The 26,979-nt window shown below is 41.5% G+C and overlaps 1 protein-coding gene across 1 annotated transcript in view; it reads left to right on the top strand.

Annotated features, from left to right (window-relative positions):
* frmd5b (FERM domain containing 5b) overlaps positions 1 to 26,979 on the top strand; it is a 35,454-nt gene that overhangs the window by 1,335 nt on the left and 7,140 nt on the right. The window contains exons 3-14 of the mRNA XM_026997871.3: positions 10,043 to 10,147; positions 15,116 to 15,158; positions 15,338 to 15,416; positions 15,541 to 15,638; positions 16,433 to 16,556; positions 16,845 to 16,932; positions 17,158 to 17,246; positions 17,415 to 17,478; positions 24,071 to 24,162; positions 24,349 to 24,423; positions 24,605 to 24,673; positions 25,363 to 25,469. Coding sequence (XP_026853672.2) covers positions 10,043 to 10,147; positions 15,116 to 15,158; positions 15,338 to 15,416; positions 15,541 to 15,638; positions 16,433 to 16,556; positions 16,845 to 16,932; positions 17,158 to 17,246; positions 17,415 to 17,478; positions 24,071 to 24,162; positions 24,349 to 24,423; positions 24,605 to 24,673; positions 25,363 to 25,469 — 1,033 coding nt within the window. The remainder of the gene's footprint in view (positions 1 to 10,042; positions 10,148 to 15,115; positions 15,159 to 15,337; positions 15,417 to 15,540; positions 15,639 to 16,432; positions 16,557 to 16,844; positions 16,933 to 17,157; positions 17,247 to 17,414; positions 17,479 to 24,070; positions 24,163 to 24,348; positions 24,424 to 24,604; positions 24,674 to 25,362; positions 25,470 to 26,979) is intronic.

Here is a 26,979-nt window from a genome sequence, read left to right as displayed (position 1 = left end):
CATGACAATCCTTCGTCCTTGAAATTCTAGGTGATGCTGTGGTCTCCATGGCAACAGACTAATTCCATCATCAGTCTCCAGCTGCTCCTGCGCTTGTCAGACAGGAGGCAACCAGGAAATGTGCACATATGAACACATGCGCGCACACGCACACACACACACATGCACACATGCGCACACACACACACACACACACACACACACACACACACACACACACACACACACACACACACACACACACACACAGGTTTACACACACCACCACCTCTAACACAATGAACAGTCATTCATGGCAGGTACCTTGGAAGATGGCCACACTCTACAGGGAAGGGATTTGATGAAAGGTGAGTGTGAGAAGTGGAGAGAAAGGAGAGATACTCTCACCCCTCTCCTCTCCTCTTCTTATCTCTACTGTCCTCTCTTCCTCTCCACTCTCCTCCCCTCTCCTCTCTTCTTCCTCCTGTCCTCGCTTCCCCTCACCTTTCCTCTCCTCTCCCCCTCTTCCATTCTTTTCCTTCCTCCCCTTCCTCTACTCTTCTCACCTCTACACCCTCAGCAGTGCAATCCCCCTTAATTGACTGATGAGGTCAGAGAGGTTTTGTTAGAGACAAAATGCTTATTAGTGAAATATGGTCCCTTGCTTTTGAAAGACTGCTGACTACTTTCGGCTCCTGACTATCACACGTATACAGATTGGACATCTGAATCTCTGTCTTTGGTGCCCCCACCACCTACACACACACACACACACACACACACACACACACACACACACACACACACACACACACACACACACACACACACACACAAACAGAGAGCGAGAGAAACCATATACATCTTTCACCTTTGTGTAATGTCAGTGGACCTATTGTCTGGTGTAAGCATTAGCCTAATGTACTTTAGGTATGTATACCATAAACCTGCCCAATGCCACAATATTTAAATCTTATTCTGATTTAATTGGAGGAAGTTGCCAATCTTAAATTTTTTAATCAAAATAAAATATTAGCTTTCTTATCCTTTGTGATATCTAATAAGAATGTTTGAGTTGAACAAAAAGTCAAATAAATGATGTCTGTGTTATTCTTTGGTTGAGGGTTTCAATTCTAAAGAATACAATCAGAATTCAGAGTGCCCGAGATGGCACAGCAGCAGTACTTCAAGACATTTTCATTTATCAAGATATTTTAAGACATTTTCTTGGTGTACGATATGTATTGCAATGTTTGGTTTTCATAAGGTTTGCAAACAAATGAACATACAAGGTGGCAGAGGTAATACAGTAAAAAGTTTATGGGCACAATGTTTAAAATACATTTTAAAAAAGAAGAAAAAGTCAAGCAAATGTTTAAAAAAAAACTAAAAACTTCATATGATAAATACAACAGGCTGTTATTTGTTATTAGACTGCCATTTATCCTCTTTTTATGAAACATGCAGTTATTCGGTGTTCTAAAGTTGCTAACAATGTGCAGAGATAAGCATTGTTTATTGCAATAGCCTATTGTCATATTGTCCAAACCTACTCAAAATCTCAAAATAAACTGTTCTGCTCAAAACATGTCATTTCACATGCCTGATGGTGTGTGTGTGTGTGTGTGTGTGTGTGTGTGTGTGTGTGTGTGTGTGTGTGTGGGTGTGTGTGTATGTCTGATGAGGTGTGTGTCTAAAGATTTTGTGTGTGTTGGTATGGGGGTGTGTGTATATGTGTGTGGGTGTCTGCTAATGTGGGAGGGGTCATTTTTCACTAGGTTCAATGTACAGTGTGATAGTCAAACACTTGCCCTTCCTTTGTCTCATCTAGTGCAAGCCAAGCAGATCCAAGTAGACACTTTCTGTGCTTTGCCCATGTACACATATATACACATTCTCTGAAGCATCTCAGTGAATAATGAACATTTTACTCATTAACCTTTGCTTTATTTAATCTCACATACCTACCCATGAACATATAGACATTAAACACTTCTCTTGCATTATATAATAAATCCCTGCTGTCAGATTCCCCAGAGTTCAGATGTCTAGCTTTATATAATGTGGTAGTGTGTCTTTTACACTGGATATGTTGCTGTGTTTACTCACTCAGCCAGTCACTGTAATGCAGTGGAGTAATTGTTCAAGTAGAAGGGCATTATAAGCTCAACTCACTGTGTAATTAGTTGGTTAAATAACTTAGAGTATAGCTAGCTCCCTGGCTTCCACAGATCTGTCTCTCTCCTAAGTCACACTGAATCAACAAATGACCTTAAATTACAAAGGAAAGAAAGGTAGAGTGAAGAGAATCACAAAGGACAGTGCTTAGTTTGAAGAAATGCATGTCTGGAGAAACCAAGTGCAATTCTGGATGGAATTCCAATCACTGACTCCATTGTTTTGGGGGGCTTCAACACACACGTGGGCAATGATTGGGTAACCTGGAAAGGATGAGTCAAAATCATATAATGCTTTTTACAGCAACCATTGTCACAAAGCAGCTTTCCAGTGAGAAAGCCAAAAGAGGAGTGCTTGGGAGTGACTGGGAGGAGCAGCCTGCCCTTCTGAACCCAGAGTGATGGGATTTTATAGAATGTCTGTGTTCACCATAGTGTGTCCATAACAATCACCATGTTCAAATACAAGGTCTCTCATAAGTAGTAGTGAGTCCAGGAATTTATAAATCTGGTGTCCATTGGATAGTCATGACAACTTTTAGGGTCCATAATGCAAAACAAATATGTGTAATTGTCAAAAATGATGAAGGAAACAAATTTCTATTTTTTCTAATTGTTAATTGCCATTTTATTGTTTAAATAACACAATAGAAAACACAGTCAAATGCATAACCTTTTGAAATAAATCTATATTGTCAGAAATGCTGTAACACCGTAGAGGGATGTCAATAATGATGAGACAAATCAGAATAAGATTACTGGGAGACATATTCACTTCAAATGGATCTTGAGTCTGGTTTGAGTGCACACTGACTTTTAAGTCTTTAGTGCACAATTTTAGTTTAGTCTCGTTATTTATGGCAAGAAAGGTTATTATGGCAGCAGGCCACTGGCCAGAGAGTAAGACAGCAGAGAAGACGTGGTGACAAATTGCAGGATACAGTGTGCTTACCAACAGGCAAACCAACTTCAAACAGTGTTTAGTATAGTGGTTTTTTTAGTTAAATGACTATGATCATAGCTAAGATAACTGAAGTTCTCTTAAGTTTTAAAATAATGTGACCTATAACTACAACCTCTGCTATATGAGCTGACAACTTAACCTAAAAAATAGCATACACGCTAGTCTATGGATTCAAGCTCTTTAGCCTCTTAACTGTATAGTATGCATTTACCCCCTGCTCATCAGACTTTTTTCTATAACGTTTTTCTAAAGGCTCATTATTTAGTGATGACCATTTGACCATGTTGAAACTGGAAGCAGAGACTTGAAAAGAAAAGTTTTGAAATATTCATTTATTTTTCCCTATCTTGAGACTATCTACTTTATTTTTCCCCATCCACCAGGCTCTCTGGTAGACTAGCAGAGGAGTTTGTCTGGAATTATTTCAACTTGCACCTCCAAGAGAGCTTCCTGCACATCCTGGAGGATGAGTGGACCCTGTTTAAGACCTCCATTGTGAAAGTGGCTGCATATAGTTGTGGCAAAATGTTTGCTGGTGCCTGTTGTGATGGCAACACAAAGTGACAGTGGGGGACAGCAGAGATGAGGGATGCTATCATGCAGAAGAGGCTTTCTGGGAACTATGGATTCAGCTGAAGAGTACTGGCAGAGCAAAAAGCTTGCAGCTTTGACAGATGCAGAATCAAAGTCCAGGATATGAGAGAAATTTGGAAAGGTCATGGAGAATGACTTTTTGGCAGCCTCAAAATTGTACTTAAGAATGCAGTGACAGCTCATGAGGGGAAGAAGGGATCCAAGATGTGCTCAGCAAGGGTGGGGAAGCTTTGAACTTGACTGAGAATGTTGTCGGACATTGGAAGGAACACATTGAGCATCTCCTTAATCCAAGAAACATACCTCCTGTCCAGGACATAGGACCAAAGACTTTTGGGGAGTCAGAGTCCATCTCCTTGGCTGATGTCACTTAGGTAGTTGGAAAGCTGCTCAGTGGCAGGGCACCAAGGGTGGATGAGTGCACACTTTAGCTGTTTGCAGTTGAGTGTGAAGCAGTTGGTATGTGGATCAGTACTTCAAAGTCTGAGGCCATAGTTAGTTCCTAGAAAAAGGGCGTACTCTGAGAGCCAACAGAAAGGAGACCACATAGTAGACAAGCTGGAGGGATTTCATCTTCCGGCTGGCCTGGGAATGCCTGGGATTAATGATGCAATATGTTGCAATGTTACAGCAATTTGTGCTGATGTTATAGTGATCTGTGTTGATGTAATAACAATCCCTGGTGCTGTTACAGTAATGTCTGCTGGTATAGTCATTTATATTGATGTCATATCCATCTGTGGTGATGTTATAGTGATCTTTATTGATGTCACAGCCATCTGTGGCAATGTTATAGTGATCTTTATTGATGACAGTCATCTGTGGTGGTGCTATAGTAATCTTTATTGATGTCATTGCCATCTGTGGTGATGTAGAAATCTGTAGTGAGATAATAGCAATACAGTACCAGTCAAAAATATGGACACACCTTAATGAAGAGGATTCCACAGAGTTACTGCAGTGTGGTAAAAGATTTAGAGGTAATAAAAATGTCAGTCTTGAAGTTGATTAGTCGGAAGCAAGAAAAATTGCAAAATATAAGGATCTGAGGAACTTTGACAAGGGTCAATTTGTTATGGCTAGATGACTGGGTCTGAGCATCTCCAAAACAGCAAGTTTTTTCAGTAGCTACCAAAAGTGGTCCAAGGAAGGACAATCAGTGAACTGGTGACAGGGTTTACTGACACAGGTGCGGAGGGTTAATCTGTCCAGTCCAATCCCAAAGAAAAACTACTGTAACAAAAATTGCTGAGAAGGGTAATGATGGCTATGATAGAAAAGTCTTACACAACACACAGTGCATTGCAGCTTGCTAAGTATGAAGCTTCATACCCTGTCCACTGCCCAAAGTGCCTACAATGGGCATATGAGCATCGGAACTGGACCACTGAACAATGGAAGAAGGTAGCCCGCTAAGATGAATCACATTTTCTTTTACATCATTTAGATGGCCAGATGCACATGTGTCACTTAGCTGGGAAAGAGATGGCACCATAATGCATTATGAAAAGACGGCACTGTGATGCTCTGGACAATGGTCTGCTGGGAAACTTTGGATCCTGGCATTCCTGTGGATCTCACTTTGACATGTACCACCTACCTAAATATTGTTTCAGACAAAGAAAACCCCTTTATGACAGCATTTTTCTGTAATGACAGTGGCCTCTTTCAGCAGGCCTCTTCCAGTATTCTATGAAGAAATTGTTCTAGAATGGTTTGTGGACATTACAAAGAGTGCAAGGTGTTGTCTGGGCCTCTAAATTCCCTAGATCTCTATCCAATTGAGCCTATATGGGAAGTGCTGGAATAATTTGTCTGATCCATGAAGACACCACCTCACAGCTTAAAAGATCTTTCGCTAACATCTTGGTGCCAGATAACAGAACAGTGGTTTTCAACATGTTGGCCACAGCCCCACACTGGGCTGCTATGGGGCTGGAGGCTAACATTGTCTTTCTTTTTTCTGTTTTGCAAATTAAAAATCCACATTCACCCTCCTCTGGGCAGTCTTTTTCCTTCAAGCTCGGGTCCTCTACCAGAGACCTGGGAGCTTAAAGGTCCAGTGTATTATCTTAGCTGTTCTTCTTCTGGATGGAGATCTTATATGTTGTTCCTGGGATCTGTTGAAGCCATTCTTCCAGTTTGGGGGTCATAACTCCTAGAGGTCCGATTTCTGCTGAAACCAGGGTTGCCTTCATTTTCCACATCTTTTCCAGCTCTTCTCTCAGCCCTTGGTATTTCTTGACTTTTTTGTGTTCCTTGTACCTCATGTTGCTATCACTTGGGAATTCTTCATCTATCACTAAGGCTTTCTTCTTCTGTTTATCCATCACTACCATCCATGGTTAGGCATTACCATTTTGTCAGTCCATAACTGGATGTCCCATAGGAACTTAGCATGGTCATTCTTCACCACCTTTGGGGTTATATTCCACTTTTACCTTGTAACTTCCAACCTATACTCAGCACAGATGTTTCAATATACTATGCAAGCCACTTGGTTATAATGTTCTATGTAGGCTCTGTCTGCTTTCATGTTGCATCCTGCTTGTATGTGCTAGATTGTCTCAGGGGCATCATTGCGCAGCCTGCAACTGGGGTCCTGCCTGCTGTAGTAAATCCCAGCCTCTACTGATCTTGTATTCAGAGCTTGTTCCTGTGCTGCCATGATTAGTGTTTCTATTTCTAGCCTTCTCCAGCAATTGGTAGGATTTCTCCATATCTGTCACTACCATGATTTGTCAGTGGTACGTAGTATGCAGGGGTTTATCCTTCTATGATGGTCCCTGTTTGTCCTCATCCTCCTTGGGTTTCTGTTAAGCACTTCTTTACTTGGACCCATCATCCTGGTGTACTCCTGGATCTTGGTTGTTTCATCCTGGATAGTGGCTCGGATGCTTACTAGTCCTTAGCCCCACTCATTCTACTTAGTGAACTGTCTCAGAGTGCTGGATTTGGGATGAAACCCCCTGTGCATTGTGAGGAGTTTTCTTGTTTTGATGTCATTGTCTTATATCTCCTCCTTAGGCCAGCCTATTATGCCAGTGGGGTATCTGATGACTGGTAGAGCATATGTGTTGATAGCCCAGATCTGTTCTTCCCCTTCAGATGACTTCTCAGGAGTTGCCTCTTTCCTTGTAGGCATTTGGATGTAGCTGCTTTCCTTGTGGCCTCTTCATAATTCCCATTTGCTTGTGGGATTCCAAGGTGCTTGTAGCTGCCTGCAACATCTGTTGTTACCTTTTAGCAGTATGATCCCCTCTGTCCTACCTTCCCTCTCTTTGTAACCATACAACCACATTTATTCAGTCTGAATGACATTTAGATGTCATTGCTGTATAACTGATTAGAGAGTCAATGTCTTGTTCACTTCTGGCATACAGCTTGTCATAGATGTAGAATGGGTGGCTGATGGTTGCGCCATTTCAAAGTCAGTATCCATAGACACTCTTGGTGATGATCTCACTAAGGGTGGTTCAGGCCTATACTGAACAGCATCGGGGACAGGGCAGCTCCTTGATAAATGCCACACTTGATGGTGACTCATTCTGCTAACCTAAAGTTGACCTCTGTGTTTGTCCTCCACATCCCCACTGAGGCTCTTCGAGTCCTGTTGATATACAGCTTCAAGCATGCCAGGATCCATGTGTGGTGAACTGAATCATAGGTTTTCTTATAGTCAATGTGGGCGGTAAACAAATTAGTCTGTCTGGTCTTATAGTCTGGAGTGTTTTATCCACCAGTAGCTAGTGCTTGGCTCCTCTGGTGTTCTTGCCAATGCCCTTCTGCTGCCCGCCCATATATTGATCCATGTGTCTTCTCTTTTTATCTGAAGTGAGGCCTGACAGGAGCTTCCATGTTGTGCAGAGGCAAGTTATTGGCTAGTAGTTGGATGGAAATGGCCCTTTCTGGGGGTCTTTCTGGATCAGGACTGTCCAGCCCTGTCCAGCACTGTCCAGTCCAGGCGTGGGCCTGGAGCTGTCCAGCTCTTCATACTTGAGACCCTTTTTGGACATCTACTAGAGTGATGGTTACTGGATCTTGTTTATAAATATTGCCAAAAGTATTCACCCACCCATCCAAATCATTGAATTTAGTTCCAATCACTTCCATGGCTACAAGTGTATAAAACCAAGTTCAGTGAACTCCAGCAGGGTACTGTGCTAGGATGCCACCTTTGCAACAAGTCCAGTCGTGAAATATCCTCACTACTAAATATTTCACAATCATCTGTTAGTGGTATTATAACAAAGAGGATGTGATTGGGAATGACAGCAACTCAGCCATGAAGTGGTTGGCCATGTAAAATGACAGAGCAGGGTCATCGGATGCTGAGGCACATAGTGCACAGAGGACGCCAACTTTCTGCAGAGTCATTTGCTACAGACCTCTAATCTTCATCTGGCCTTCAGATTAGCTCAAGAACAGTGCATAGAGAGCTTCATGAAATGGGTTTCCATGGCCGAGCAGCTGCATCCAAGCCTTACATCACCAAATGCATTGCTAAGTGTTAGATGCAGTGATGTAAAGCCCACCACCACTGGACTCTAGAACACTAGAGACATGTTCTCTGGAGTGACCAATCACACTTCTCCATCTGGCAATCCAATGAACGAGTCTGGGTTTGGCGTTTGCCAGGAGAACGGTTTTTCAGGAGTTGGGTTTGGCCCCTTAGCTCCACTGAAAGGAACTGTTCAGCAACAATTTCATGCTCCCAACTTTGTAGGAACAGTTTGGAGATGGCCCTTTCCTGTTCCAACATGACTGTGCACCAGTGCACAAAGCAAGGTCCATAAAGACATGGATGAGCAAGTTTGGTGTTTAAGAACTTGACTGGCCTGTGCAGAGTCCTGACCTCAACCCACACTTTTGGGATGAATTAGAGCAGAGACTGCGAGTCAGGCCTTCTTGTCCAACATCAGTGTCCGACCTCACAAGTGCGTTTCTGGAAGAATGGTCAAAAATTCCCATAAACACACTCCTAAACCTTGTGGAAAGCCTTCCCAGAAGAGTTGAAGATGTTATAGCTGCAAAGGGTGCGCTGACATATTAAACCCTATGGATTAATATTTGGATGCAACTCAAGTTCATTTGTGCGCGAAGGCAGACGAGCAAATACCTTTGGCAATATAATGCTTGTATATGTGCGTGTGTGTTTGTATATGTGCATGTGTGATAGCTGATTAAGGACATCTGCCCGAAATGCCCTGTTTCTCTGGAAAACCTTGTGTACTTCACTACAATTATTATAATTATGAATCTATCTATCTATCTATCTATCTATCTATCTATCTATCTATCTATCTATCTCTCTCTCTCTCTCTCTCTCTCTCTCTCTCTCTCTCTCTCTCTCTATACATATATATATATATATATATATATATATATATATATATATATATATATACCACAAAGTCTGGCCTAAAATAAAATGATGTAAAAAGGTTATAATGACACTGCATATTTTTACTTTTTTTTCAGATCTTTAGCTTGTAGAGGTCATTTCCTGTCCCTGCAAAGACACGAACACACACATGTATACATGCACACACTTACACACGTGTGCATGCATGTGCATTTACTACCTTCCTAAAGATATGCTTGATGACACAGAATCAATATGAATTAATCTCTAAAGAAGAAATCTGGTAGTCATGTGTGTCTGACATTCTTCAGCAGTCCCTCCTGTCCTCCGCATGCATTTATTGTAAGTCTGCAGTAAATGTTCTGCTCTCCTCAAAGAGAGGTCATGGAGGCCATTCTGTGACTCTGTAATGCCAGTGTTCCTAGACATCAATTTTCTATCACTTAGGTTTGTTAGCCAGTCTGTAGCAGTGAAGACCACATTTGAAGTGGCATGGGTACAGTGATTAGACCTGAAGAAAGGGCTCTATAAAGAGCAACCAGTGCTGATGCTTCAGTGTAATGGCTCTTGGGCTCACTTACTCTAATTATTATAAATAAAAGCAGAAATCACCTGCCATCTCACTCCTTTTACATCTGTATGAAATATATCTAAAGTTCTCGACGTGTGCTCATGAATGTGTTAATATTTGATGTCTGATGAGGAATTCTAAAATATTAAGCTGTCTCAACTCCCAACTGACAACTTTGGACACATTGCTAATGCAGTTCCCATCCATTTTGAATATGTATTTTGAGGATATAGATGATGATACAGGTGGAGGTGGACAATCCTCATTGTGCTGGATGCATGTTAGAAAGTATCTTTATTAAGTATCAAAAATCCACATTGTAACATCAACAATATTATTTGGGTGCAATGAGATTTTTACTGTCAATTAACTCAATTATGCTTGTGTTACAGAGGGATGCAAAGGGCCAGTGGCTATTTGAGCAGATTTGCCAACATCTAAGCCTGCTGGAGAAAGACTACTTTGGCATCAGATATGTTGACCCAGACAAACAAAGGGTGAGTTCCGGTGATTGGACTAGAAGATGTGATAGAATCAATGCAGAGATATTTGCATTATGCAAATAATATAATTAGTATTATTCCAGCAATCCCCACCCCCCAAAAAGTAATTTAAGAAGGATAAATTAAAGCTCCACTAAATGCTCATGTAAATAATAAAAAAATATTTTTGCTGAGAAAATGAGAAAGAATGGTAGAGGGAGTTTGCAAATGCTATATTTCTCATACAATGGAAATACAGGGGTAGTAACAGCAGCTGGTCATCCTCTGCTGTCCGTTCTGTTTTACTGTGATAGATGACAATTCTTTAGAAAAGTTAGTTCAGAGAGAAATACAATCTAATATATAACTTACTGTAATGACTACATGTGGAATGGTAGTAATGTTCAATGGTAATAAAGAACATAATCAAATAGTCCAGAGAAGATTGCTCATAAGAAAGGATATTCTCAAATGGAGTGATCAAGAAGTTCTTAAAAGGATCCTCTGCACATCAGTTGCTCAGTGGATGTGTAGCAGCTTAGTCTTGCTGAGCTTCAGGTGGGATGAGATATCAGTAAACATTCTGAGATATCAGTAAACATTCTGAGTGTCTGAAATTGAAAAGGAAAGGATTAGTTGGATATCATCAGCATAGCAATGGTAGGCAAAACCATGGGCAGAGATTACATCATCAAGTGAGTGAAAAGGTTAGACTCTAAAAAGTCACTAAATGGACAAAAGCATTGGGACACCTACACATTACAACTACAGGAGCTTTTATGATGTTCCTTTCTAATTCCATAGGAATACGGAATTGGTCTCCCCCTTTGTAGCTATAACACCTTCCACTCTTCTGGGAAGGCTTTCTACAAGATTTTGGAGTGTGTCTGAATTTTCACCCATTTATCCAGAAGAGCACTTGTGAGGTCAGATACTGATGTTGGACAAGAAAGCCTGGCTCACAGTCTCTGTTCTAATTAACCCCAAAAGTCTTTGATGTGGTTGAGGTTGTTAGCCACAAACTGGCTAACAAACCTAATAGATAGACGTGATAGAAAATTGATGTCTTACTGGCTCTGTGCAGGCCAGTAAGGTTCTTCCACACCAAACTCACCCAACCATGCCTTTATGCCTTGCTTTGTTCACTGGGGATAGAAAAGGACCTTCCCAAAACTGTTCTTAAAAAGTTGGAAGCATACAATTGTCAAAAATGTCTTGGTATGCTGATGCATTAAGGTTTCCCTTCACTGGAACTAAAGGTTCTATGCCAACCCCTGAAAAACAACAGATTTATCCCTCCTCCACCAAATTTTACAGTTGACACATTGCAGTCAGGCAGTTAATGTTCACTAACCCCAGACTTGTTCATCTGAGTGCTTGATAGAGAAGAGTTATTCGTCACTCCACAAAACATGTTTCCACTGCTTCAGAGTCAGGTGGTACCTTTACATCTGTAAGGGTCAGTGCCAGGCCGAGGCCCCCTCCGGCCACCAGAGGGAGGCCTTGAGTCAGGTGCACTCCTAATCAGGCTTGATGCACAACAGCTGGGCTAGACCTATATAAGCCCAGTCACCCAGTGTTGGGTCTTTGCTAAAGTTTTGAGCTGAGCATCTACCTGGTAACTTCGGGTATTGAGCTCTGTGAGCCCTTGTGCTACACCTCACTTCAGCGAGGATGTCTGCGTTTTTACACATTCCCTCTCAAATCTGTCTCTTTCCCAAGGTTCCCCTTAGCCATTAAAGTTCCTCCCTGTTTTCTGGTTTTGTTTGGAAAGATTTAGTTTGGTGTTCCCCGTTGCACTGGGGCTGCCATTCTTCCCATAGCGTCATTTGTTCCCCCTTTCCCCATGCTCGGCGTGGTGTTTAGTTTTTCCTCTAATTCTGTTGTCCTCCATTCCTTTGAAGGGAGATATACGCGCAGGTACTTTTATAGCTGCTGCAGTCTAGCGGGTATTTGTTTGCCTTGCAATAAAACGGCCGCTGTTCAACTCCCCACCTTTGGTTATTTATGTTTCTTGTTTTAACTGTTCTACGATCTAACTGTTTCACACACGGAGCTACAATCGTTAGAACATGGTTGCTCACCCAGTAGGCTGTTTGTGTCATCACTTATCTGACCTGGGTTTGAGCCCATATTACAACATCGCTCCATCTACTGTTTATAGCTGCTTGGCCGTGGAAACCCATGCCCAGCTTTTGTGCTGTTGTTAATGCCAGTGGAGGTTTGAAACTTTACATCTATTGAGTCAGCAGAGTGTTGTTTACTTATATGAACTACACACCACACAGCACTCAATGACCCCCCTTTTTTAATTTATGTGGTCTGCCACTTCTTGGCTGACTTGCTGTGGTTCCTATTATCACGTGGTTCCTAATGTCATTGAGCTAATTCATTGAGCTCTTTACATTGGCCCATTCTTTCACAAATATTTGTAAAAGCAGACTGCATGGCTAGGTACTTGATTTTATATACCTGTGATAATGGGACTGAATTATTAAACACTTGAATTAAATGATTGTATCTGGACATATATTGTATTGTTCTTACCAAACATAAATTATATCCCAGTTTCCCAATGATATGTTCAGTCCAAGTGTTAAAAACATTTTCTACAAATCCTTGAATGCCTGAAAGAACAAGCTAGCTGCAAACTCCCTACTTTTTTTCAAAGTTTATACATGGTCATCCCTAATGAAGATGGTTTGAGTGCTTTAAAACATGCCTGTGATGCAAGACCTGAGAAATTCTCTCACAGATATTCTCTTAAGACTGTTGGAACTTGTGTTAACTCTAAACTGCTTCACCTTTGACACCAAGTTCTACTCACAAATAAGATGACATTGGGTATGGGTGGTAAAATGGTACCATCTTATGGTATCGTCCTATCCTATGATCCTACCAAAACCCTTTTTTCGAACAATATACTGGAACTGTATCCAAAGTATTTCTGAGATACATGATGACATTTTTGTTACTGCTACATACACATGTTTCAGTTAAGTCTGAAAATACTGGTTTATATGGCACAATCTATTATAAACCCGTGGACGCTCATTCCTGTCATGGCACTGCCCCCTCCTTCTTGACTCCTCCCCAAGTCCGTGTGACATTTGTGTGTGTGTGTGTGTGTGTGTGTGTGTGTGTGTGTATGTGAGCATGCATGTCTTTATTGCCACACCCTTCCCTCGTTAACCGGTTATGTGTCACACCTGTCCTTCATTGTTGTCCATGTTAGTGTACATATTTAAGGTCCTGTTTTGTGAGCGTCTTTGGTCAGTGTTTGACCCCTTGTGCGCTATGTTTCAGCTAGCCCATTGTGCACTAAACTGTTTTTCCGCTTTTTAAGTTTTTGTGTCCTGTTATCGCTTAGTGTTCTTCAAGTTTTAGTTTAGTTTTATTTGTGTTTAATAAACCTTTGTGTTTGTGACCACGACGGCTTGCCTCTGCATCTTGCCTCTACCTCCCAACCTCACAGTTCCTATTTGCATAATGCCTCTTCACATTCCAAAGCCTACAAAAACTCAATTCTTTAATTAAAGCTATTACGTTTTGAGCATATTTCCAGTGAGAATAAAGACTTGCTCCAGAAAATATGGAAATGTGAATTTTCATAACTTTCATAACCAGAGGAAGCCATAAATTATGCCTTTGCTCATGTTTTACCTGTTCAGAGACATATAAATAATCAGCTGTTAAAACAACAATTTCTTTCATGCTCAATTATCATCTTACAAATAAAACAGTGGTTAATATTATACTTAAACACTTCAGGATGTTTCATGATGATGCAGAGACCACATTCTTTTTTACGGATCCCCCAATAATTTCCTAGAGACCAGACAAAACCATCAAAGATGTGCTCATCAAGAGTGAGATAAATAATAACTGTGGTTCTGTAGCCTGTAACTGCTCTAGATGTGCTACATGTAAATTTATTAACACAGCAACTGAAAAACTAGTACTAAAGGAACAATTGTTATCACCCATGTATTACTGTAGGAGTTGTCTATTGTATTTCTTGCAGGAGATTTACACTGGAGAAACCAAGTGAAGGTTTGCTGAGCATCTTGTAAAATGATCAGCAAGCCTGTCACCTTCAGATCTTCAGAATTAAGGATTTGTAGTTTCCAGTGGCAAGACCTTTTAATGCTAAAGGACACTGCATGATATGTGGCATAATTTCTATGGCAGCAATGAAATTAGGAAACCCAAAGAAAAATAACTATTCTCTCAGAACTTTAGAACGCCATAGTATGAATTTTATGATTTAAACCATTTACTTTTTCTAACATATACTCGTTTCAGAAGCACTTTGCTTGTACAGCTGATGAAGAACCTCTGTCTAAAATGTCATGTTTATCTGGAAACCTTGTGTACTTCACTGATATTTTGATTACCTTTGACTGTCTTTTACTACAGTACACTGCAGTTACTCCCTTGAATGTTCTATGTATAACACATAATACAAAAAATACTAAGCTGAGCCTATATGATGCTATTAACTTAATACATGCTTTTATAAGGACCTTTCAAACCCTTGATGGTTTAACTCCAACATATCTTGCAAAACTCTAGAAGCATTATAACCAAACACCAACTACTTTGCTCAACTGAGGCAGGTTTACTGTTGATCTCCAGGATTCCTTGCAACTCAATTAACGATAGATATTTTATGTTCTAAACTCTTATTATTGTATTCCAGAGAATATGAGGAATTCCAGCTCTAAGTATTTATGAATCCAGATTAAACGCCTACTTCTTTATGCTTAGCTCATTTGGTTAAGTCTCTTATTTGACATTATGTTTTAAATGATAATTTCTTGCATTAATTATTAACTAATTAAATTATGTTTTAACAATAGATAAAGCATAATGTTCATTCTTTACTATGCAATGTTTCATCTCTTTAATGTAAAGCTCTTTGAGATTTTGAAACTGTAATGAAATTAATATTGACGTGTCACTTTGATTCTGTCATTTCAGCATTGGCTAGAGTTGACCAAATCCATTACCAAACAGATGAGATGTAAGTCATATATTCTGTTGTAATTTCAAGAGTTTGCTCTTCAGTGCGGTATTGCACAGCTGTGAAGGACAATATCTCTGCCCTATTATATTAAACATATTGCAAACTCTGATCACAGGTAAACTGTAGATTGCTACTAGATGTCCTTCTCTTTATCCTCTTTATTCTATTTTTCTCAGCTCAGCCACCGTTTACTATGTGTCTGCGAGTGAAGTTTTACCCCCCTGATCCTGCTGCTCTCAAAGAAGAGATCACTAGGTAGTCATTTATATACATATCACTTATATATACAGTATATATACAATGTATACATAAGTTTCTGCTTTACACTTTGACCTTTAAAATGTGTATTAAAATAATCTTTTACTGATTTTGTTTTTAGATATCTAGTCTTTTTGCAGATTAAGAGAGATTTATACCACGGCCGACTGTTGTGCAGGAGCTCAGATGCAGCCATGCTAGCTGCATATATCCTACAAGGTAACGGCAGCTGAGCACTAAGTTAGGCAGTGCACTGGAGTATTGGGTACAGGGTCAGGCAGTGTGTTGTAGTACTGAGTATGGGGTCAGACAGAGTACTGGAATTTCAAATTCAAATCAAACTTATTTATATAACGCTTTTTACATCAGATGTCATCACCAAGCAGCTTTACAAATGTCCATATCCAAGCCTCCAGTGAGCAAGCCAAGGGCGATGGTGGCAAGGAAAAACTCCCTAGAGCATGAGGAAGAAACCTTGAGAGGAATTAAGACTCAAAGGGGGGGCCCAATCCTCCTCTGGCTGACAACAGACACTACAATAGCCACAATATAGACAATACGGAGCAGAATAAATAGTGAAAGAGAAAAATAAACAAATAATAATAAAATGAAGAAATAATTAATGTCTAGTCCGGTTTTCTAGAAGTCCTAGTTTGGTCCTGATGGTGTGCCCATGTCCGAAACCCACCTGTACCGAGTACTGGATACGGGATCAGGCAGTGTACTGGAGTATTGGGTAGAGGGTCATGCAGTGTGTTGTACTTCCAGTGTGTGTACTGTACAGTACATATGCCACTGGAACTGAGACACTTTCCATAACAAAATATGGTATTAAAATGAAGTTTCCGTAAGTGCATTAACTGAGGAGAATGTAATGCAGGGCAGCTAATCTTGACTCATTTCAAGTTCTGGTATACTTAGTTTGTGTACGTGCGTATATGTTCTGTTGTAAACTGTTGTATTGTTCTGTGCAATTGTATGAAGCTGTTTCACAGTCTTGTCTTATCGTGTAGCTGAGATTGGAGACTATGATGCAGGGAAACATCCAGAGGGTTACAGCTCCAAGTTTCAGTTTTTCCCCAAGCACTCTGAACGTCTTGAGCGCCGCATTGCTGAGATCCACAAAACTGAGCTAATGTAAGAGATGATATAACATGATGTAATGTAATGTAATTACTTGGCTTTCTCTTTTTCCCTTAACCTTTGTCCACTGAATGGCACTCATAATACAAAAGGACGTAAAATTTGTGACAGGGACCAAACCCTGAAGCTACTATTTAATAATTACTCTCAGGAGTCTCCAGTGGTGTGGAATTTTTTGTGTATATCTTTGTGCGCATATGTTTATGGACATGCAGAAATATGCATGAATCTGTGTGTGTATGTAAATGACTGTATGACTCCATCACTCTCTCCCTCTCACAGAGGTCAGACTCCTGAGACCTCTGAGTTGAATTTCTTAAGAAAGGCCCAGACATTGGAGACATATGGGGTTGATCCTCACCCTTGTAAGGTATATACTTGTGCACTTCACCGTCATTTCCTGTGTCTGTCCTGCTATGACACATCTCAGTTTGAAGCCTGTTCACCTTCAGCAGTGATAGTCTTTTTGGCTTTTATGTACAGTTTTGGAGTGGGACTTTGGATTAACCAAAGTTTATTCTATCACAAGTGATATTAGTGATATTAGTGCCCTATAAATGGAAGTTTTTGTTCTATTTTTCATTATGTGTGCTAGGATGTGTCAGGAAATGCAGCATTCCTTGCTTTCACGCCATTTGGCTTTGTGGTACTGCAGGGGAACCGCAGAGTACATTTCCTCAAATGGTCAGTAGGAAAACATCTGTCATGTCATAATCATATGCTTTGTGTGCATGTGTGTGTGTGTGTGTGTGTGTGTGTGTGTCTGTGTGTGTGTGTGTGTGTGTGTGTGTGTGTGTGTGCGTGTGTCTTTGTAACTGAATAACTGTATTAGTCTGCTGTTATTGTTAACAGGAATGAAGTTACTAAATTGAAGTTTGAAGGGAAGACCTTCCACATTTATGCAAATCAACAAGAGGTGAGTAGATCAAAGAATAGTAGCTCAGTATTAGTTACTGTGTTTAAAATTTCAATTAAATATTTAGGGGTCCAAGGGCCGTAGTTCCTGGAACCCTATTGTATTTGTTAGAGTTTTTCATATTATTCAGGTTCCTCGCTGAAATGAATTCCTCACTGGTACAAATAATTCTGAAAAAATGTCAGACGTTTAGTGCAATGTGGATGTGACATCCACAGTTTTGGGTTGCAAAACCGATTGCAAAAAAAAGTCATTAGATTTACGGTCATTAGATTTTGACCAAATTTGATACATAAATATCAGTTGACATTTAAGTAGTCTTACCATGGTTGGTGTGAATTGGCCTCTGGGAGGGACTACAATGGTCATTTAGATGAAAACCTTGTTTTGATAAATAAAAGTACAATAATGGTGTCACAAATATCAGGCCTGGCAACTACCCCATTTCAAACATTTTGATAAACTGTACATATGATCAGGGATATTAATTAATTCATTAATTCATCATCAATACATATTTACACCACACCCTAAAAAAACCATTAAGGCTTAGTTCAGTCACCACCAGACTTCATACACATTTTCCTAACATCTTGTTGAAGCCCTCCAGTAAGTTTGGTTGGTATGACTAAATCTTATTCAGTGTAACAGTATAAGGCATGTTATTAGAGCAGGACAGTACTGCACTTTTTATATCACCACCAAAGAATCAGAAAGTCACCAGCAGTTCATATTATATGTGAAGTGCAAGTTTGTACATTTTAAACACCTTGCTTTATGTATAAAATGTTGCAAAGTAGCATTGTGACATTGTTTTCATTACAGTGGTGCAAATTTGAACTACACATACACCAAACACAGCAGAAAAATGTTCAGTGCCTACTAATCAGACATATAGATTCATTGCTAATTACACTACACCAGTCATTTTTATATAACTTTGTTAAGTCACCAACAAACTTCACATACATTTTCACAAGATATTGCTGAAGCCCTCTACCAAGTCTGGCTGATAATGAGTCAGTCTGATTCAATGTAACAATTGTAGAGCAGGTGCTACATGCATTCATCATATAATCAGTGCAGACTATTATCAGCACAATATAGTTTTTAGATTTATGTATTATCACCAAAAACAGCTGAACCTGTTATTAAAATGTTGCAAAGTGACAGATTGTCTTTGCTAACCCTGCAAAAATATGACCTCCAGATACATTGAACACATTAGAAAAATATATACAATGCTTAGATCCTAAAACAGAATTTACATGCTCTTTGCTCTTTCACTCATTTAATCCTGTGACAACTAAAGTTCAAACAGGAGCAATTAGGTATATTCATTCATTCCTATTTACACTACACCAGAAACAAAATATATAATACTTAGTTCAGTAACCGCCAAACTTCCCACTGATGTTCACATCTTCTTTATCCATTAATTCTGGTTGGCGTGAGTCATTCTGATTCAATAAAACAGGTGCAAGCAGTACAGTACAGTTCTTTTTATATCAGCATCAAAAATTCAAAAACAGATTTTGAAATTAAATTCAATATACCAGAAAACTCAGAAAGTCTCCAGCTTTTCACGTTAGGTACAAAGTGCCAGTGTGTAAATTAATACTTGTAAAGACTGCTTTGAGGGAAGGGACGTCCCTGTAACTATCATATAAATCATTGCAGGTTATTAGAGCAGCAGTACGCTAAGCATTGTCTGCAAGAGCATAACAGTCGACAAGGTAATACTCTGGACATGAATCAGACAATGCAATGTAGGTCTGAGTAGATAAATGTACTCACATTTAACTTTTCACCTACCCTTTCACTCACTCAATCTATTCAATCTAAACGATAATGAATTAAAGCAATCAACTAGGTCTGCTTGTTATGAGTCAATATGATTGTGTATCAGTTAATGGAATTTCATTCTGTACTATAAAATTAAGTAGGAACCTTTTGTGACATTGTGCAACACACAACAATTGAACAGCACAGTACACAGGGCTACCTAATTGTACTTGTAGTCATAGTGATATTATAACCTGTAACGTGTGTGCCCCGAATGCCGAAGGGCGAGGGGCAAGACGCACAGGTTCCAGCGACATGGACAAACATTTATTACTACATAAAGACAACGGCACTCACATGCATTACAAATAATGAATATGAACACAATATTGGGGTTTGTCATGTCGCAGCTCCTGTTTGCAGCAACCCAAGCCTCGGTCTGGGTCCGGTCATGGTGGTCCAGACCTGTCTCGAGTACCCCAGGAATACTGGGACCTCGGGGAAGCATTTAGCAAACTGAACGCCCAACTATTGCTTCCGCACCGGCCATATGACATGACCATAAACCTCCTCCCGGGCTCCAGTCCCCCTAGAGGCCACCTGTTCTCCCTTTCAGGGCCTGGACGTCAGGAAATGGACGAGTACATACAAGTCCTTCGCGTTGAGGTCATCCAGCCATTTACTTCCCTGGCTGGCGCAGGATTCTTCTTTGTCGGGAAGAAAGATGCTGGGCTATGCCCCTGTATAGACTACCTGGGCCTTAACAAAATAACCATCAAGGATCGCTATCCATTGCCCCTCATGACATCAGCATTTGAGACACTGCAGCAGGCCTCCGTTTTTGCTAAACTGGACCTGCGCAGTGCCTACAACTTGGTGAGAATCCAGGAGGGAAATGAGTGAAAGACGGAGTTCATCACCCCCTCTGGGCACTATAAATACCTCGTCATGCCGTTTGGGTTGATGAACGCACCCACCGTTTTCCAATGGTATACCAGTGAGGTGTTAAGGGAAGCCCTTGACAGGTACGTGTTTGTCCACTTAGATGACATATTGATCTACTGCCAAACGGTAGACGAACGTGTTACCCATGCTAAGCGGGTCCTCCAGCTCCTACTCGAGAACCACCTCTTCGTTAAGCTGGAGAAGTCCATGTTCCATGCACAAACCATCTCCTTTTTGGGATTTATAGTCTCCCACAACATGTTATGCATGGACCCGGCCAAGGTATGGGCTGTGGAGAGCTGGCCTAGACCTACCTCGCTGTGTCTGGTCCAATGCTTCCTGGGCTTCACAAACTTCTACCACAGGTTCGTGAAGAACTTTAGCACGGATGCAGCCCCACTGATCGCGTTGACCAGGAAAGTGTCTGGTCCGTTCTGCCGGTCCACCAAAGCCCAGCAGGCGTTTGAAGAACTAAAGTGCTGTCTAATCAGGGCTCCTATTCTTCAGCTCCCCAATACAGAGCTTCCATTTATCACTGAGGTGGATGCATCTGAGGTGGGTGTTGGTGCAGTTCTGTCCCAGCAATCAGGAGAGGACAAAAAAATGCATCCCTGTGCCTACTTTTCTCGGCATCTGTCCTCAGCAGAATGGAACTACGACGTGGGCGACCGTGAGTTACTGGCAGTCAAGCTTGCGCTCGAGGAGTGGAGAAACTGGCTGAAGGGGGCAAAAAACCCCTTCCTGGTCTGGACAGGTCACAAAAACTTGGCCTACATACAGCAGGCCAAGCGACTTAATCCGCACCAGGCCAGATGGGGACTGTTCTTTGATTTTACCTTATCATACTGGCCGGGCACTAGGAACATTAAACTTTATGCCCTCTCCCACCAGTGGGAATCCTCGCCGCCTTCTGCTCTGCCCTCGACCATTATCCCAAGGGTCCGCATCATAGCGCCAATCCAATGGGGGGGTTGAGAGAGCAGTACGTCAGGCTCTTGTGGCTGAACCAGACCCGGGTGGAGGCCCACCAGAATGGCTGTATGTACCTAAGGTGGTTAGAACTCAAGTCTTTGAGTGGGGACATGCATCCCCCTTTTCAGCACACCCAGGAGTCACACAGATGCTTGAGTTTCTCCGTCGGCGGTTTTGGTAGCCACGCATGGAACCCGACGTCTGAGCGTTTGTGAACTCCTGTCGCATCAGTGCAAGGACCCCAGGACAAGGCCCGCTGGTCTGTTGCATACACTGGCTGTCCCTTTGCACCCTTGGTCTCATCTGTCACTCGATTTTATCACGGGGCTGCCCCCATCAAGGGGTAATACTGTAATTTTAGTGGTTGTCCACAGGTTCTCCAAGCCCGGCCACTTCGTGGCACTGCCAAAACTGCCATCTGTGAAAGAGACAGCTAAACTATTACTTATTCAAGATGTCCGTCTTCATGGGTTGCATCAGACTGCGGGCCTCAATTCACTAGCCGGTTCTGGGGGGCCTTTTGTCGGTTGTTGGGGGCAGAAGCCAGTTTGTCCTCTGGCTTCCATCCCCAATCCAACAGCCAGACCGAGAGAGTTAACCAGGACCTGGAGCGCACCCTCCACTGTCTGGCCTCTTCCTGCCCATCCTCTTGGTCTGAGCACCTATTTTTGGTGGAGTTCACCCACAACACTCTGTGGCACTCCTCTTTAGGCATGTCACCATTCGAGTGCCAGTACAGTTATGCTCCACTCATGTTTGCCGACCAGGAGGCCGACATGGGTGTTTAGTATGCTGAGCAGACAGTCAGGCGCTGCCGCTTGGCCTGGTGGAGGGCACACAGGGCTCTCTTATCTGCTACAGCTGCTCAAAAACATTATGCTGACAAGAGACGGTGACCAGCTCCGACTTATAGGCTGGGACAGCAGGTTTGGATATTGGCCAAGGACCTACCTTTGCGTGGTTATACCCACAAACTTGCCCCTCGCTACATCGGGCCATTCAAGGTTCTTCGCTGCATAAACCCTGTTTCTTATTGCCTTGCCCTTCCTCTGTCATTGCGTGTCCACCCCACTTTCCACATATCTCGCCTTAGGCCTGTATTGTATGCGGTGGGCCCTCTGACCAACCAGGTCAAGCGTCTCTTGAACGTCCGGCGGGTTTGTGATAGAGTCCAGTATTTGGTGGACACAGGCCCAAGGAGTGTTACGTGGTCCCCTCCTTTGACATCCTGGACCATGAACTCATTTGGGCGTTTTGGCGGGATTGAGTGGCTGGCCTTCGGACGTCAGAAGGGGGGGTGGGCATGGGGGTGCTGTAAGGGTTGGCACCAGGCCGAGGCCCCCTCTGGCCACCAGAGGGAGGCCTCGATTCAACCACACCACTAATCAGGTTTAGCACCCAACAGCTGGGCTAGACCTTATATAAGCCCAGTGACCCAGTCATTCAGTGCTGGGTCTTTGCCAAAGTTTTGAGCCAAGCTCCTAGCCAGTAACTTCAGATATTGAGGCCCGTGATGCTACACCTCACTTCTTGTCTGCGAGGGTGTTCGTGTTTTTACACATGCCCTCCCCTCTCCAGTTTTCCCTCTCGAATCTATCTTTCTCCCGAGACTTCCCTTAGCCATTCAAATTCCTCCTGTTTTCTCGTTTTGTTTGGGAAGTTTTAGTTTGGCTTTCCCCAGTGCATTGGGGTTGCCATTTCTTCCCGTGGCATCCTTTGTTCTTCCTTTTCAACGCTTGGCGTGGTGTTTAGTTTTTTCCTTTTGTTTTACTTGATTCAAGCTCTAACTGTTCTGCACATGGGTCTACCATTGTTAGAGCGTGGTTGCTCACCCAGTAGGCTATTGGTGTCATCACCTGGGTTCAAGCCCACCTTACAAAGAGTTTAAATACACAAAGTATAACCTTGCAGGTGTGGTTACAAACACTGCACGTGGTGGGCCAGACTCCGTGATGTAACTAGTGTAGACTATTAGAACAGTACAGTCCTTTTGATACCATCATCAAAAACTCAGAAGGTCACCAGTATCTCACAATAGATGCAAAGAGCCAGTTAGTACATTTTCAACACCTTGCCTAGTCTATAATATGTTGCAAAGTGTTACTCAAATCACATTGTCCATATAAAGCCATACTGATTAATATTATTCACAAATGTAAAACAAATGTAGAGTAATTACTGTATTTGTGTTTTGGACCATGTGCAATTTCTCTGCACCCATGTTGGTTCTGACTCACAGTGCTCTGTTGTGCATGTAACTAAACTCTAGTCATGTGACCACTCCACATGTGTAATACTCCACATTAAATTAAACCATTGTATGAAGAATACTGCATTTTTATCACATTATTTAAAGTGGTACATTTTTAGACACATTGTCAATGTAGCTCTTATATTACATTCCTTTTATTAAATTTTAATGACTTTAGGAACTCAAAAAAAATCATGACTGTATGACAAAAAATAAAATAAACATTCAATAAAACATCTCTGAGACTGTTACTTCTGTTTATTACCATTTACACCACAAAGAAAATCATAATGCATAGTTCAGTCACCACCCAGCTACACATCCAGGTTCACAACATCTTGCTGTAGCCATCCAGTATAGTAGGTAGTATTTGAACTGATTCAATGTAACAAAGCAAGGCATGTTATTCTTTTAGAGCAGCACAGTACAGTTCTTACCTTTTTATACCATAACAAAAAACTCAGACAACAGCAGCCACCGCTTATGGGTGGTTTCAGCATCCAAAATACTTCACATCAGACTTGTGAACTTGATGAACAGGTTTTGTTTGGACCCCTAAATTGCCATTACCAGTTATATTATTTGCCTTATAATGACAACAGTCAGCTGCAAGTGACTTTGCCTTTTATCTAAACTCAGGATCAGAAAATCATTCTGACCTACTTTGCCCCAACACCTGAAGCCTGTAAGCACCTGTGGAAGTGTGGAGTGGAGAACCAGGCATTCTATCAGTGAGTAAACAGCTCCCATTAGAATAATCTAGGTTCCACAAACCTTAATTGACTCTAAACTAAACATAATTACATATGTCTAAGGAATGCTTTACAGTTAAAACCTTTAAGGAAGGCCTAGATCGCGTTTTTGTTGAAACTGGTGTAGTATAATTTGAAAAACACCCCTGTTTCTCTTTCTTGGAGGTTTGAGAAATCAAGTGAAGTACGGACAGTGTCCAGCAGTAATCTATTCTTCAAAGGGAGTCGCTTCAAATACAGGTAATTACACTTTAGATGATTTTTAGTGCAAATTTACTGATTTTCAATGAACTGATTACCAACTGCTACATACTGTCTCTTTCTTTATTTGACCTATTTTGGTATGTTATATATCAAAATATTTTGATAGTAACTGATATGTTTTATAGGTGACTTTGGTTTGTGTAATTTTTCATCATAGTGGCAAGGTGGCTAAGGAGGTGATGGAGCAAAGTGCCAAAATCAGACGTGAGCCACCAGAAATCCACCGGTGGGTTTTACCATTGCAGTTTGTTTGTTTAATATATAAACTCATTAACTCCTAAACTCACATTGTCTAATTCATGTATTAACTGATTAACTCATAAACAAATAAACCTGTTAACTCATTATGTCACGGTTAGCCCTCCCTAGCATGTGTTTCCTTGGTTTCCCTGTCTTGCATCCTTGTTTAATTTTCCCTGTTCCTGTTCTGGTCCCTGTTTTTGTTTTCACTGTTTCATTAGTTTCACCTGCTTATTTATAGCCTGTGCTTTATGTCTTAGCTTGCTGGTCATTGTATGTCTCGGTTTGTTCTAGACATCGTTTGTGCTATCCTCTGTGTTTTCAGCTCCTTTCAGTTTGCTTGTTTGTAGTTTTTGTGTTTTACTTTCTGTTTGTTTTATCATGTTTCCTGGTACTCCTCATGTTGGCTCACTGACCCTGGACCATTATTATGACCCTGATATTGGGATTGCCTTAATAAATTTCGCTCTTCTTGGTGTTACACGTTAACTCATGAACTCATTAGCTCAAATATTCTTTATTAACATGTTCATAAGTTTTTAAGCTCCATATATGCAAGTTGAATGGAAAAATTTGTCTTTAATGCAAATAATGTGTAATATCGCATGTGTGTGTGTGTGTGTGTGTGTGTGTGTGTGTGTTTGTGTGTGTGTCGCACGCGCATGCACTCCTCAGGACTGGGATGGTCCCGAGTAGGAGTTGTCCTTCCATCACACATGGTCCACGACAGAGCAGTGTGCCACGGACACGCAGGAGAGCAGTCCACATATCCATCATGGAGGGTAAACACACATACACAGTCTGGGAGAAAAGTATATTTTTATTTATATATATATATTTTTTTGTCAGTGAACTTTAAAAATATTTCTTATAAACTAAAGCAGATCACTCATTTCATTGTTTCTGTTTGAAGTGTTGCACATCCTGTGTTTTAAACAAACCAGTCATTCACTGAGATTCATTATACTGAGCAAGCAGATGAGGTAGAATGGCCGACTTCTTCACCACCCCCATTTGTAATATGAGAGCTCTTGCTTTGTGAAGTGTGCGACCCTTCACCTGTGCCTGTCAATCCGTAACAACCACTGTAATTGTGTGTGTAGGCATGAATGACTGTTCTGTTATATTATATTTGAGAATTGTATTTTAATTATAGTTCAACATGCTACTGTTGATGCTTAGCATGAAAACACTTTCCCGTATAAATAAAAGCCAAAAGGCATGTAATGGCACTGTTGTATTAAACATGGGGGGGGGGGGGGGGGCGCAGCAAATGCAATAATATTTTAGCTCATGATGTCTCTCACTCAAAAGCCTTTAAACCTGCTTGGAATTTATAAAGCCTTAACATGTCTACATCTTGGATTAGCATGGAATAGGATGGATTATACTATGCTGAGGGAAAATATTAGTTCTTAACAAACTGCAAATTCTTACAATTCTCACTTTCTTTCTTATTCTAGCACATATACTTGCACTAACAAACACAGTGAAACACATAGACATGCACAGATGACACACTGAAGAGTGAGAAATGTTCCCTATTGTGTTACTATCTACAAGGCTATTATTACTTCATCTGTAAATAGAGTCTCTCAGGACTCCATGTATGTCATTGTGGTGTGTGACAATGCGCAATGTGTGTGGAGGGGGTGGGGGATATATGTGGAGGGGGTGCAGTTGATTCTTTTGGTGTGACTTAAACTAGGAAAAAGAGGTGCCAGCAAGTTAGTGAGTGCTTGCATATCCTGTTTGACTTGAGTGCCTTCTCTCTCTCTCTCTCTCTCTCTCTCTCTCTCTCACTCACTCTCTCTCTCTCTCTCTCTCTCTCTCACTCACTCTCTCTCTCTCTCTCTCACTCACTCTCTCTCTCTCTCTCTCTCTCTCTCTCTCTCTCTCTCTCTCTCTCTCACACACACACACACACACACACACACACACACACACACACACACACACACACACACACACGTACACTCGTGCCAGCAGCATGGTGAAGTGTCTGATCAGGATTAAGACGAAGGTTAATGTTCACCTTCGAATGATTAATCACTGTTACCGGGATGTGAAGGTACGTGTGCTGACTCTGGGTCCCAGGCTGCTGGGGAAGGTGCTGGGGGCTCTGCCCCTGGTCCCCTCACTGCCGGACTCGGACAGCTCGCCTGGGGCAGCATCCACACTCAGCCTGCCACTGTGTGATCGACCCTGCAGGGCTGAAGGTAACTCCCAGACTCGCCACCATGCTTACATGGTTTCCTGTTTGTGTGTGTGTGTTAAGATAAGTTTTGGAGT

This window comes from Electrophorus electricus, chromosome 3 (assembly GCF_041902795.1).
Source record: "Electrophorus electricus isolate QZ-2024a chromosome 3, ASM4190279v1, whole genome shotgun sequence".
NCBI classification, from domain to species: domain Eukaryota; kingdom Metazoa; phylum Chordata; class Actinopteri; order Gymnotiformes; family Gymnotidae; genus Electrophorus; species Electrophorus electricus.
The sequence above is the reverse complement of the archived record's forward strand: the minus strand, read 5'-3'. Positions and strand labels throughout refer to the sequence as shown.